The sequence below is a fragment of the Argiope bruennichi genome, chromosome 9, assembly GCF_947563725.1.
Source record: "Argiope bruennichi chromosome 9, qqArgBrue1.1, whole genome shotgun sequence".
Classification (NCBI taxonomy): Eukaryota; Metazoa; Arthropoda; class Arachnida; order Araneae; family Araneidae; genus Argiope; species Argiope bruennichi.
This window is the reverse complement of record NC_079159.1, coordinates 111836398-111852198: the sequence shown is the minus strand read 5'-3', so window position 1 is coordinate 111852198 and position 15801 is coordinate 111836398. Positions and strand designations below refer to the sequence as shown.

The 15801-nt window shown below is 32.0% G+C and overlaps 1 protein-coding gene across 9 annotated transcripts in view; it reads left to right on the top strand.

Annotated features, from left to right (window-relative positions):
* Positions 1 to 15801, top strand: part of LOC129983793 (TGF-beta receptor type-1-like) — an 804684-nt gene that overhangs the window by 765572 nt on the left and 23311 nt on the right. For all 9 annotated transcript variants that reach the window (XM_056093422.1, XM_056093428.1, XM_056093426.1 and 6 more), the window contains one exon: positions 6052 to 6182. In XM_056093422.1, coding sequence (XP_055949397.1) covers positions 6052 to 6182 — 131 coding nt within the window. The remainder of the gene's footprint in view (positions 1 to 6051; positions 6183 to 15801) is intronic.

Below are 15801 nucleotides of genomic sequence, written 5' to 3'. Positions count from 1 at the left end.
ACTGTGTTTTTCTAAATTTTCATCCTTATTTTTATTCATTTTTTCTATGTTCTTGCCTTTAACACTTTGATGGATGGATGTTTAACGCAGTCAAATTTCGCCAGGGGGCGACAATAATTTTGAAGAATTAATTTTAGAAACTTTTCATGAAATTTAACATGTGCGAACATACACATAAAACACATTGATAGCATCATACACACATGTTGTATGAACGGATGCTAATAATTGGTTTGGCTGTCACACCATTATAGTGTTACTATACATGATGTACATACAAGAATATTCCAACTTTGCAGGTCTATTACAAGAAAACAAAACAAAGAACAGCCTTAGTGTAAATAAGAAATAACAGTTACAATTTTAAATTCACCACAATTATAAGTGCTCAGTCTGAGCCCATTTTAGAAACACGAAGGATATCGAGGCAGTTCAATGAATCATCATCATGGCGGAAAGCTGCAGGTATGCGTGTCGTAAGTTCATCAACGTCAGTTGTTCGTTCGATGTCGGAATAAACACCTGCTCGTATCGAACACTTACAACTATATTGAATTTAAACTTTCAAATGTTATTTTTTATTCCTGGTGAGAAACAAGGCTGTACTTTGTTTTGTTTTCTTTTAACAAAGCTGCAAAGTCGGGATATTCATTTATGCACACTTTGTATTTCACAAGATTCACGACTGCACATATCATGAAATCGGTAATTTAATTTTACTTGAAATTCACTAACAGATGTCGCCACTAGTAAATGTAATCGAAATTTAATTTACAACTTATTTTCTGAAGACCTAAGCTATTTTGAACTGTATTTCATTATTTCGTATTATGTTTAGATGACATCTCTGTGTCTTCACCTTTTTGAAACCCTCACTTCATATCTACGTTAGAAAATTTAGTCGCCTGCAATTTGCTTATACAGAAGATCTTTGTCGAAATTAGGTCTTAAAAAGGACCTAACGTGCTATTATATACTTGTATAGAATGTACCTGTATTCGTAAATCTGACTATAAAAAATGCGATTCCCCTTTCTTCCTAGAGTCCACTTTATTCAATTTTGATTTGTCCAGCATTTTAACATGAAGCTTATTAAGAAAGAGTTGCAGAACATCAAGAAAAGTAGCTTGTGAAAGGAATTATAACTTTTAAGAATCATTATTCTCGAAATTCTTCATTTAACAAGCCATTAGTACTTCTAATAATCATGAACTATTTGTGAAAAATATACTTCTTAAACAAGATAAACAAAGATAGAATAGAGGACTATTTTTTATGCTTAGTTGATAGTTTTTAATGTACACATATCATTCTTTAAAATTATCTGATGGATGTTCCCCATTCGATAATGATCGTATGCCAGATTAATTGCCCATTAATGTTGGCCCATGACTTGCTTCTGTCAATTTCAGTGTGTTTTTGATTAATTTTTCTCTGTTTTTCATTTCTCGTGTCACATAATATTCTGTATTGCCTGTAAAAAGAAATCTTTTACTAGCAGTAAAAATTTACTGAGTGAGATGACGATGTTATCTCTGAATCGTGAAAAAACCTGGGGTTTTAGAATATAGCAGGGTGACCACGTGGAATGCGCCTTGTCAATTATGAAGTTTGTATCACATCGTGCAGCAAAAAAATAGTTGTGATATTTCATCGGAAAATAATATACTGCTCATTTAGATGTTGCATTACATGAAATGCTATGTACCTAAGTTGACTACATCGAAAATCGGATGATATATCATAGATACTAATGCATCTTTACGGCCATTGAAGTTTATGTATTTTACCACTTTTTTATGTGTAATTAAATATATCAGTTTTACATTCAATCCAGAAAGAATGTTAAAATAATTTTAAACATAAAAAAATTATCCAAATCTTTTTAATGTTTTATTGCCAAATTTGTACGCTGTTCTGCCGCAAAACTTCGAAGATATTATTGACTCTGGAGGCATTTTCGTTATCCGAACGTAGTTTAAAATGAAAAGTATTATTTCAAACAACCCTTGGTGTCGTTCCAAAATGGGAGTGAACTAAACTTTTTTTTTTTCAATACTTTGAAGATAGGGGGGGAGGGACCAGTATTAATAATTCTACTTCATTTTACGTTTATCCTTCCATGTCTCTTTTAATGGGGAAGTTTTTTTCATCAGTTGAATCTTGTCTCTTTTCATTGTTTTTTTTTTTTTTTTTTGTACTTCTTGTCAGTTCCTAGTTAATCTCCAGTAAAATTCAAATAATTTATGCAATCTGTTGGTAAGAATGTCACAAACTATAATGTGAAACTTTTTTTTCTCTTTTATTTTTTCAACCACTTCGCAATATAAGGAACGTTTCATTTTTGCTATGACGTAGAGATCATGTTACTGAACCTTGCGCACATTTTTCTGTTTAAATAAAAGCAAAAAAGAGAAAGAGAGTCAATTGTGTAACCATTTGAAACCGCCTATTCCGAGTACTTTGATAACAGTTTGTTCCACCCCATTCGTGAGACCTGTGCATAGGAAATCTCAACTTCACGCGACTTTTGCAGTTTCAGGACTTGGTGTCACGTGATTTTCCTATCAAACTACTCAATGTGTGAATCCGCAAGATTGCTCACGAAAGAAAAATCCTCCCGACGGATATAAATAAAACAGACACAATAACGCATTTTCTTTCTTTGGTGTTCAGAATATTTTAAGAGTTTCGGGGTTCATCTCTCATCACTCGCTTTTATTGGACTTGTATCGCATTTGTAAAGGTATGATTTTGTCATTCATTTTTTTTTTCTCTCTCTCTCTCTTAACTTCATTGTCGATTGACTGAATAATCAAACTAAATTTGATTTCGTATGAGTGGCGTCATCTAGTAGTAAATTCGAGCAAAATTGATTTCAAGATTACATAGCTTTTATATAAATTAAATAATTAAAAATATATATATTCTTCTTATTAGTATACTAATTATAAGTATGTTTTTAAGAATTTTTTCTTTAATTAACCTTAGTTTTGACTTTTTATTTATATATTGCACTTCATTTTTATTTCAGAAGAGAATGAAATCAAAAGCGTTCATCGCACCATCAAAATTATTCATAAATCTAAATGTCGTACATACTACTTACAAAATAATTCTCAAATAATTTAGAGAAATGACAAAAACTAATTAATATATTTGAAACATTATTAACATCACGAATACTACTGCGAAAATCACATTCTGTACTTTTGAAGTATTTGTGTTTCGAACTTCATTTTTATCGAATTGTTTGGAATGGCAATATACATATTGTTTAAAATTTAATGTGCAATTTATCAGCATTATATCGACATACTTAAATAGAACTAAGTTACTCAATTTTAGCTTAGTACACAAGAGCACGGAAATTTGATACAATCCGATATTGGAACTCAAATAATCTTTTGTGAATGCAATTTAATGGAATTAATAGATATCAAGTCAAATATTAACTTGAAAGTATTTATTCAATACTTAAGTATTGCAAAATGAATTGCGTTTGGAAATCAGTAGAGAGACAAAGTATCTATCGGAAGTTGCTATTCAATGCATTCATTCTAATATTTAAACTCTATTTGATTCATTTTAAGTAACGTTCATTATCATTTATTTAAGTAAAATTATTAAACTATGGATTTAAATATTTTATTCAGATAATTTCATTCTAAATAATTTCGTTTGCAATTCTAGGAATATTGGTATTTTCAAAGATTATTCTAAATTATACCCTGTTTCTTAAAAAATCAAACAATTTTTCTTCGATCTTAGTCAGTTGCTGTATAAATAAAAGCATTGCGATTAAACTAAATTTTTTAGCTTTATGTAATTGTATCTCAATTTCAGAAATTTGACTTTATTCCCCTTTTGACTAATTGCTTTACTAAGTTGTTTAAGATAAATGATGTATGCGTATGCGTTTGCTTGCGAAACTTTCCTTGAAGAAGTAGACATGAAGTTCTATTAACAAGTTTTATTCTTCATAAGTTAACGAAATAATCCAATTTGTACCTGTCATCAAGGTTTCTTTTTAAAATCCATGAGGAATACATAGCAAAAAGCTAATGAGAAAGTATTTTGAACTTATATATTTTTAGAAAAGAATTTGCCAACACTGCGTTTTAGTTCTGTGAGAAAATATTAGCCCAGTTAGTTCATTAATTAAAAGTCAATTTCTTTATAGAATTCCATCAGAAAATAAATGTCATGCAATTATAGAAATTCAAAAAATTTCTGTTTTTATTTGAAATTTAACAAAATGAATATTATTATACTAAGAGAAGAACTGATTAATTCTAGTAAGAAACATTCATTTCGGAATAAAAGCGGGAATAAGATTTAATGTATTGAGCAATGATAAAAGATACCGATGGAAGTGGGAGAAGAGAAGAATTGATTCATTTGGCGAAAATATTATCTGCCTTATTGTCTTTGGTTACTTAGCAAGTTACCTACAATCGATTAACAATTTTAGAATTGCGCCGTAGATTCGGAATGATTCATTAACTGGTAAAGAATTTTGCTGCACTAAAATAAATTTACGAAATATATGCAATTAGATTCCGATTCAAAGATAAGGTAATGCTACTGCTCTAAATTTGAGTTGTTTTCGAGCCAAGTTTGAAAAGTAATAATTTTTTTTTAATTTTTGACAGTTTTTTTTATTTCTGTGGGCAGGTATTTTATACATATGAAAGAAAAGAAAGTTTTATATCGAATTATTGCAATGCTGCTCAAGACAGTTTTCAAATTATTTGTTTAATGAGCTTGGTTTGAGTTAAATTTCCTGTACTAAAATAGAATACTCAATTTTTCTTTAAAAAAATCTGTCTGTGGAGCTATTAATGAAAGTGCTTTATAACAGATGCATACTGATGTAAGCATCGATCTAAAATATACTTTTATAATTAACCAAAACAAATTGTAATGAATAGAAATCCTGATTAACACGAAAGAATACAATTCGAAAAATAGTAATAGCTGCAAAGGATTCGACAGTGACGAGTCGTACGAATACAGATTCGACTGCTAGGCGGACCAGCACAAAAGAGAAAATGATTTATTTATCTGCACATTCTAAATTAGTTGTTGGATAACTAACTCTGTGGATCCCAAGCTTAGAGACAAAAAAAAAAAAAAAAAAATGTTTCGCTCGATTTGGTTGAGTAATTCTAGAAGAGCATATTTTTGCAATTTTTGCTAACAAATACTTCAGAGAAGGGAACATTTAGTTGTTCTTTGAAACAGAAATGAGTGAGCGAAACATCTTTTTTTTTCACAAAATGGGAAAGATAGTCGCACATTGTGGGCCATTTTTGGCATTTAAAAATATTCCGGAAAATTGCTATATGCTTATCGTTGAAATATATCCGTCTTACTTAAATATAGAAATGTAGAATATATATAAATATAAAAAAGAAATCCGTCTTACTTAAAACTTTATTATTATTAATTATTACTGATGCATTATTGTACATATATGAATATAAGAATTACTTAGAAACCTCAGTTTGGCTCAGAAAGTTTTTTTTTTCTATTATACGGCTTTTATAATAATCATTATCCAGCTATAATACGAAGACGATGCATTTTGCACAATGGCCAGTCAGACTGGACATGGGAGTGCAAAGGGTTAAAATGGGTTGGATAATCAAATTGAATTGCTTAATTTACTGAATGATGTGCTCTTTTTATTATTAGAAAGATTTTCTGGAAATCATTTGTGCTTGAAAATTGTTTTTAGAAATTCCAACCGCCGCACGTGGTAAAATAAAATTAAATGAGATTTAGCTTAGATAAAATCAATTTTTCCGACTTAATTTAAAATTGGTTGTGAAAGATGTTGATGATTGTCTTCATTACTTTTTTAAAAATATTGACGAATATCACTGTTTGTTTTCAGACTATTTTCTAATTCAAAGTCTTATGAGGAATCTTAAAATTCTATCACAGTTTTTTATCCCTCTTTGTACTGAATCATTTAATGAAACTCAATACAAAAAAAAAAAGTAATGCAGTTCTAATCTGATATTTCGATTCCTTTCATTCCAGTTGCCTCAACCGACAGCAGTTCTTACCTCCTGAAGACATCCCTTTTGTGTGCCGAGACCAGAAGTATGGGGTGCAGTGTTGTTTCCACGATTACTGCAACAGGGATCTACTACCGGCATTGCCAACAGAGAGTAAGTGCTTGAGTCATTCATTAGCTTTCATTTCACTACTGTATGCTGCTGAAATGAGTTATCAACTTAGCTTCTTTCTTTTTCCCCGCACCGCAACAGTGTGAGGTTGATTCGTCTATGGTAATCATTAAACATAAACCATCTTTCATACACAGTGATTTCTACCTGAATTCTAAACATGAACTTATTATTGATCTTATTATTATAGTTTATTATTGATCATCATTTAAATTGAATCATTATTTTGAGACTGTTGGCAATGAGCTGTAACGAATTAATGACAGTGAATCATGTATGTTTTCTTCTTAACTCACTTATATTTTTGAAAACAAATTGTATATAGATTTTTGATCTTCTCTGCTGACCGTTTCTGTAATTCTTCATATCCGTAATTTTGATGTCTCAGCATCATACAAATTTCTGTTTTATAGCTTGTTACTTACCGAACTTGTTATGTTACACTTGTTATAGTACATTTTTAAATTATCGCTCTTTCCTAAGAATAGACAAACCGACAGATAGTCAACCAATTGATGGATTTGGAATTTCCGTTTTATAAATTGTTATATATTACATTTTTGAATTGTCGCTCTTGCATACCCAGAATAGACTAACCGACAGATGGTCAATCAGTTGATGGATTTGGTCTGAAATTTAACCCCTTGACCTACGAATTTACTTGACTTTCCTAATTAGATGACGCATTCTATATATTAATATTTTAATACCCCTAATTATATAAAGACATTTGAGATATTGAAGCATTTTATGTGATTTTTGCATTCTAAATTTCTTCACTTTATTGCAGATTTAAAATTCGAAATTCAGTCATCCGATCGACTAGTCAAACTCGTCATTGTATGCGAAGGGGTTATTATGAATCCTCTAATTCTGATTATAAAAAGGCAAGACAAATTTCATTGACGTATGTGAGTTATTGTGATCACATAAGCGCAGATAATTAACAGGCTTACCTTTGATTTATTTCGTCCAAAAGTTGATTGAAATAAGATAGATGGAATCTCGTCACAATCTCGATGTCGTATTTTTATGACGATTTCTATTAGAGTCCGGCATACGAAAAAATAATAAAATATTGGCTACTCCTCTGTCATTTATGCTAATTCAAATGAGGCAGCATGTGAAATATTGTGGCAAGTGGCATCCTATTTGTGTCTGTGTGCCTTTAAGTCTTTTGAAGAAAACACTCCTTGAATTAAACAATTTTCGGTTTCATTATGGAATTATGCTACATCGAATAAAGATAAATAATTCTACATTTTTGTTGAGCCATTTGCTCACGAGCCACACTCGTGATGCATTATGGAAGCCAAAAATATGTAGTGACGAATCATACTCGTGCATGTGTCGCGATTCTTTGCGTGCAAATTAGCAAGTATCATTCGAAGTTGTTTGTGTAGCTATTGTAATTTTATTCTAATTATATTTCTGTATTACAAAAAAAAATTACAAAATAATGTATCTTAATGTAATGTATCAAATACGAATAAGCATAGCAATAATTTAGAAGATTATGATGATAGTAGCAGTGAGGATATTTTTTTTCCCTTGCGAACGGCGTTTATGTGTGTTAAACGTTTATCTTACGAAGATTCACATGGTGATATAAGAAATGTAACTGATAAATCAACAGGTGGAAAGAATTCTAACGATTGCATTTGAATTAAGCAATGTATTCTTTTAAAATTCTCATTTTTTCTTATATATTATATCTTCCTATCTACATATCCATCCCCTTCTAATAAGGTTACAAGTGTTTTTGAATACTTCGTCACTATACCATAATAAAATGACTCCACATATCTTACCCAAAATGGACGTGTTGAACTTTCTGCACAAATATCGTCATCATCGCTAAAAACCGACTTAATGAAAATCAAAAGAAATGGATTCTTTCTTCGTTTTAAATTACTATCTCTGTAACTACGAAACAATTGGCCATATTTCTGTACGTGTAACATGTACTGATGATATATTCATTTGCATGGTTTTTTGCTGTTATAGAGATGGGTTTTTCAAAACATTAACTCATTTGTGCGTACTTTAAAAGATGATGTGACAGTTGATTTAAAATTCATTAGGATCATAATCAGACCCTATTATCTAGTTGTGAAAATACATAGAATGAATTTTTCCTCGGGCATTGATCTTAAAATGTCAGTGACACTAAAGAAGTAATTAAATCATCACAGCAAGAGACATACTCTGTGTCATCAACATATCTTCTCTTGGAAATTGCAAACCAACACTGAAAAAAACTTCCCGCCTAAATCATTGTGCGCAACCTTTGAATACAATGAAATTTCATCCGCAAACCCCGGTTCCTTGTAAGCATAGTTCTCAGTAAAAGGGCCGAGCTGTCAACAAACTGTCGAGCAGCTCCGTCCACTGAGAACAATGGTTGGGCCTCCTAGCTCCGCCTCGCACTCCGGCGATGACAGGTAGTGGCAGCCAATCGCGACTCGGCTCTCCTCCGCAGCCAATGAAAAGAGTGCGGGCACCTGAACGACGGACGCGGGTAGGTGACGCTAAGATAGTTGCAATTGATTTTATTGTATAATTGTAGATAGCGCTGGAAGTTTATTCGTCGAGAAAGTACTTCCAGGAAGGCCTTTCGCCTCCATTGGACTCGCAGCAAAGATTGTTTCGTGAGATAAGATATAACAGAAATGATATATCTTTCACGTTCCCTGGTAACATTTCTGTATGCAGCCGTTGGTTTTGTTTTGCTTAAGAAACGTCTCGTTAAAGCGAATGAGCATTGTAAAAGGTGGTGTTTTTAAAGTGTTCTTAACGCCCCGTGCGATTCGCGGTGTTCTTTCTTTTCTTTTTCATATTTACTTATTTTATTTTCCAATTTAATATTTGTATGCAGAAAATGTCTTGATTTTAAAGCATTGGAAATCTCAGAAAAGTATTTAATTGGATGCATGCATGCATGCGCTTATCTCTAACATGATAAAGTTTGTTGGCTGCATATTTATTACTTGTACATTGCTTGAGCATCGTGTAGAATGCAAAAATCATTCAGAACACTCTACAGCGCAGACCTGCAGTTACTTTTTTTGGCGTATAATTAATTGAAATGTAAGCCTTTTTTCTCACTTGCTTCAAGGCATATTATCACATAAAAAAAATCATTTTTGCGCCACAAACATAAAAAAATAGCCTTTCATTCATATCAACTTTATCTCCGTGAAACTGTCATTCTAATTTTAATAAATCAAAATATATATATATATTACATATCTTTTACAATAATTCTGCGTTTATTTCCATTCTCGTTAAGGTGGCTATGTTAAGTACATTTTTATGTATGGCTTATCGTTGCAATAATTAAAAGAAAGGGCCTAAAAGTAATTTTTAAATGGCCTAATCAAACGTAACATTTTCATGCTTGATACTAGGGATTTGAATCTTTTAAAATTTGTTCTCAATCGTCTATTCCTAATTTACGTAGCTATCTCTTAATATTTATTCCGTTTTACTTGATGAATCTATATTATTTTAAATATTATTTTCTATTTACCGACTATAATTATTCAGAATGTTCGTTCAATTATGCTAAATTGAACGAATTATGCCTTTAGCTTTCTCTCTTATTATGTATATTAAATACCTAATTTCTATGTACCCGAATGTACATAGAAATATAGAATTTAATAGTAATTGGACACTTGAATGCAATCGAGAATCAACTATCATTTTATGTGTTTCGAGTTTATGTTTACGTTCTCATATCGAAGTATATGAGGAAAAATTGTTCCAATTGCCCAAAAAACGCTGAACTTGAGGTTTCCATATTTCAGACCTCTCCGAGTCCGAAAAACACATTTTTGACATTATCTCTGTCGATCTGTGAGCACGATAACTCAAAAACACTTTGAGCTAGACAAGTGAAATTTGGTATGTCGACATGACGCCAAATTTGTAGATTTTTATCGAGTTTTGAACGAAATATATTCAGAGAAAGTCTCATATGCAGGACTCTTAATGTAAACATGTATACCCTTCACAACCCTATTAAAGCTCTACATTTTACTTTTTCCCTGGGGAAAAAGGAGACACCTTTATTAGAGATTAAGGAAAAAGTTTCTAGGAGATCCTTCCCCTTGTCTGATATTTTGGACGATTTTCTACTCATGGTCGTTCTTCGATAATGCATGTGTCTATAATATATGTTTAGTTAATTTTGATGAAGATGAAGATGAACAAAAAATGAAAATGTAAAGTATTCTTTTTAAGAAGCTGACAATACCAAATGAAGATGACAGTGCGCCGAAAGCTGTAACTTAATCACAAGGAAATTCTTAGGTGACTCAAACCTTGAAAGTTCCATAAAATTTCAATACGTTCCTTTTTAAATAGAATTTTAATATACAGAATACCAATTACTGATGCATCGAATTCAGTACATATATCACCATTTAACTAAAAACTTTCCTTTCTACCCCCTTCCCCATTTCATTGTGTTTATTCAATAATGTTGATGCTTTTAACATTTTTGGATCGGCGTTGCAGAGAAAAAAATAAATTTCTGAAAGGATAAAAATATTAGGTTTTATTTATGTTAAGTGTCTATGTTTAATTTTTCTTTTGCTGACTGATTTGAAATGGTGTAATTTTAATTTATTAAATGGGTTTCTTGTCGTATTGCGTTCTAGTCTTTGGCATGAGGATTTTCATTTTCCCTTCGCCTGCAATGTAATTTGCTAAAATGTGCCTAATGTACTTTTTTGTGTTAATGGATATGACTGTTTATTATAATATAAAGAGAAAAAAATCAATAAACGCTAAGCAAATGTTTTTATTTTGCAAATAATGAGGTTTATTTATTATTAAATTTCTGTTTGAAATTATTTTATGTAGAAACTTAATATTTCCTGCGAAATTGTACTTTCGGCACTTTTGTTCAATTATTTTATTTACATTATTATTTTATTTACAATTATTTTATTTTTTATTGTACATGTATTTGTTTAAACAAACCAAAATATAGACATATTATTTAAACAAATAAAACTTGTTTCCATTCAAAAATGTATAAATGCTAACTTAAAAACTGAATGTTTTTATACTCTGTATACATAGAACATGAGAGTATGATTCAATTTAATAGTGGTCGCACGTTTGTATAATTTTTTTTACAGAAATCAAGCAATCTCTACTAATTAAAAAGGTGTGTGTGTGTGTGTGTGTGTGTGTGTGTGTGTGTGTGTGTGTGTGTGTGTGTGTGCGCGCGCGTACACAGTATAAATTTGGTACCCATGTATCTTAGAGAGTAGAAATGTAAGCCTCGGAGCTATTTTTTTTTCAAAATTTTAAAAATTAAACTGATTTTTTATTTTTTTAAATTATTTCCAATCCTGCAAATTTTCCCAAAATTTTTTTAATATTTTTTTGCCTAATTTCCAATCGATAACATTGTTGCATTCATACCATTTTCATTGTTTCATCAAAATATCTAATCGCATCATTTCATTCCTTTGTTGTAAACTAAGGAAGGAGGATTCCTTTTAATACAGTTCATTACAGGTTACTATTTATTATTCTGTTAAATCTGTTAATTATTTAAAAATCATTATACTCAATTTTAGCTGAATGCTTACCAAATCCGTTTGTTTCCCTTCCCTTTTAATGTACTCATTTTTAGATGGCAGGTTTTTCTGTTCATTTCATTTTACTGTCTTCAGCTTCGCATTGCTGAAAATCCTCTGTTATGTGAATTGTTAGAATTGTATTCTTTTGTCAGAATAATATTTATTGATGCAAAAAGCAGTTATCAAAAGAAAAAGGACATACCTAAAACTGAGAACGGTGACAAGGTAGAATATGTATTTCCAACAAAACTGCTTCTAATGCAGTTGCCAATTTTTTACTTTCTCGTATACGAAATTAAGAAAAAGAGAGGAAAGAGAATCGTAAAAAAAAAAATCGAACTCAAAATTTTGAAGAATCTCCTCCCTAAGTTCAAAAACCAAATTTTTGGAAAATGTTCTGACAAAGAGAACTCAAAAACGCTTTGAACTAGACAAATAAAATTTGGTATAGGGTCTTTATATCAAATTTGTTAACTTTGAGCAAAATTTGAGCAAATTTTGAGCAAAATCCATTTAGAAGAAATCTGTCTGTCCGGCTGTTCGAATGTAAGTTAGCACGATAACTAGAAAACGAAGACATCTATAAATAAATAAAACTCTACATATAGATTTAACATCTGTAGTATAGAGGGCTATCAAATTTTGAGCCAAATCCAACAAGGGATTGAACGTCTGTCGATTATTATTTTCAATAGCATATAATCGCGATAATTCGAAAACGCAATGATTTAAATATGCCAAATCTGGTATGTGGTTTTGTAATTGCAATTGTCATTCTGTGGCAAATTTCGGTCTCAATTAGTTGGGAAAAAACTCGTCTGAAACACAAATTCCATTTTCGGATATTATTAATACATATCGGGGATAAGTCGCCAAAAAAGACACGCCAAGGTTACATAGGTTTGGGGAAATAGTAAATTCACTGTAAAGATTAATAATTATTGTCCGCCGTTGCCTTACAAGGCGTTCTTTGGCCAACATCCATACGTTTTTGCGAGAAATGGAGATAAGACCTTTATTTGAGAGTGTGTGAGTAAGTTTGGGGAAAGTATTTCTGCTATTTAATATTGTTACAAAAAATAATTTTAATGTTCCAACCGTATTACAATTGTATCAGACCAACAGGCACATACAGACAAATAGAAGCTTGAAAATTTTTTTTAATGAATTCTACAAAAATGAGATTCGTTTATAATAATGGAGTCTCGTGGAGAATATTAAAGGTTAGTCCCGTAAGATAAAATACTGGAGGACATACATCATAAAATGAAGCGGACAATAATAATATAAAAATAAAAATGTGTAAGTTTTTCTTTTATTGTTAAGATTAATAACATTTCTTACGTCGATGTACGGAACTAGGTCCGAGTACCAGATAGTAGGGTCCATATTGAGCTATTTAATCCACCAATAAAAAAATAATATAAAATTATGAAATCTCTCTTGACATTCTCAATCCCACTATAAGGGATACTTATTTTCAAATAAAATAAATTGACTGAATTTAAAGCAAGGGAAATATTATATGAATTTATTTTATTTTAGTATTAACATTAAAGTTTGATAAATATTTGTATTTAAACAGAAATGAATATTGTATATATATTTCTTTTTTTGTAATAAAAACTTTATTTACTGAAGACCCCGTTACATGTTTGTGTCCTTGACCTTAAAGTTCAAAGGCGGCTTTGGATAAAATAGTAGAACAAATGAGTTTTCACATCAGTAGCTTCATACTCAAAAAAGCTGAATGAAGAAAGCGATGCTTTGGTTGTAAGATCTGAAATAAGCTAAGAGACCGCGGTGGCCTGGTGGTAAGGTCTCGGCTTGTGAGCCGTAGGACTTCAGGTTCGAGACCCGATTCCACCGAAAAACCGTCGTGTAAGGGGGTCTGTTGCACGTTAACTCCGTCATCCAAACGTCTTCTCGCTGGTGTAGTGTGGAGAGAGGGGTGCCAGCTCAGGTGTCGTCCTCGTCATCTGACCGCGGTTCAAAATTGCGAGGTCCGTCCCAAAATAGCCCTAGTGTTGCTTAACAACGGGACGTTAATATAACTAAAACTGAAATAAGATAAGAGCTTTTCAAGGAATCGGGATCCATGCCCAGTTAATCCTCCCCCTTTGTACTCATTCCATACTATATATATATATATATATATATATATATATATATATATATATATATATATATATATAATATGATCCTGATACGTGTTAAATCTTCCATGGATCACACGTTCCTCACGTTGATATGTTATGACATTTTGAATAGAAGTTATTCTGATACAGGTGCCTTTCTCGCCATTCGATTTAGTCTGTCCAAAAGTAGACTTTTTGGATTTAGATTGGGGGAGGGGGAAAGGCATTGGTCTGGCAAAATTTGGAAAGCTCAAAATTTTGTCCTAGTTCGGGGCTAGTCTTTGAATTTTGTCAGATATACATATAAATGGCAATCGGTATCATCAAAGATAGAAGAATTCTCATTTGCATGTGGGCGATTTTCCTGAAACCGTTCACAATCGGCCCTTTCAGGCCCCGCAGATCTGTGCAATGTGCACACGCATTTCGTGCCAGCTGATAGAACGATGAAAACTCCCTTCGGTTGTTGGTCGACCTCGTTATGCCTTCCCTGCTCCTCTAATTCATCTGATTGCTGCTGGAATCGTGGGCTGATGTAACAGGTGGCAGGAGTGGAAAGGGGCGTAATCACTCTGACGTTTATAAATGGGTTTTAAATGAGCTCGCCTCATTTTCGTTCTTATCTCTCATCTCCCTCTCTGTCCCTTTGCGGGAATTGTTGTTTGTTTTCAATGCAGATGAACAGTTAGGAACCCTCATAATTGCGTGGATCGAAAGAGATGTAAAATGTGTGCGCAATCAACTTTTTTTGCGTGTTAAAAATAAAATAGGGCGATACCTTGTTGAATAAGTGGATTGTCAGGCTTTTTTGAGGGAGAGGTGAGAAAAAAAAATGCGGCAGAAATAATCAGAGAAATCACCTGTCTCACCTTTTACGTGCACTTGAAACAATTCATTTAACTGTTTTCATAAAAGAAACACTGTAGATTTCTTTTTTTTATATAATTTCTGTCTGTAACGTATGTTAACTGATGTTTGTCAAAATGTTAAATATTAAATCTTATTCGGTAAAATCACATTCTTTATACAATAATGAAGAAAGAAAATTGTGTGTTAGCGGTTGGCGCTTTTTGATATAGAGCTTCCTAATATAGCATAGATTTCTTTACATGTGAAATTGCACTTTACTAGAAAATTAATTTTTAATATTTAAATCGGTTTTTAAACATAAATGAATTTATTATCTGAATAATTTGTAGAGCTTGGATTTAGAGGTGGTATAAGTTTTCTGTTCATTGTTATTTTCTGGATTTTCTAAGATGCATTATCGCGTGCAGATGCTCAAAGCTGTTTTCTGGATAGTCTTTTTACGTTGGATTTGACTAATTATTTAAAATTAAGTAAATGTTAGAAACATATCTGCTCAAGTTCCATCTTTGTCTAATACTTTATTAATGTTGTTGTTGTTTCTTATGGCACTTGCCATGGACAAGCCCGCTGTTCGAAGACAGCCGATTTAAGCCTGAGGGGGAGCGCCTCTTGTTTCTATAGTAGCGCCATCTATGGCCAAGAGAACGACTTAGCTACACACACGTCACAACCCTTTTTACGGGGCGGACTTCATTCACGCATTTCATTCACTCAACCACAGATCGTAATTTAGACCTGAATCAGAGAACGATCACCCCTGATCCAGTACCCCCAGTGGTATTACTCTCGATATGGAGGACTTCGTGACCACGACAGATTTAATGCGCGTCAGCCACCAAGCACGTGGGGAATCTTCGGCCGGCGGGGTTAAAAATATAAAATAAAAACGTACTTATTTGCCATCATCAAAAACAAACGCCTGGAGAAACAGTTATGCAAAAATATACAAGATTATAAATTGGAGGAAATATCATTAAAAATATATATGTG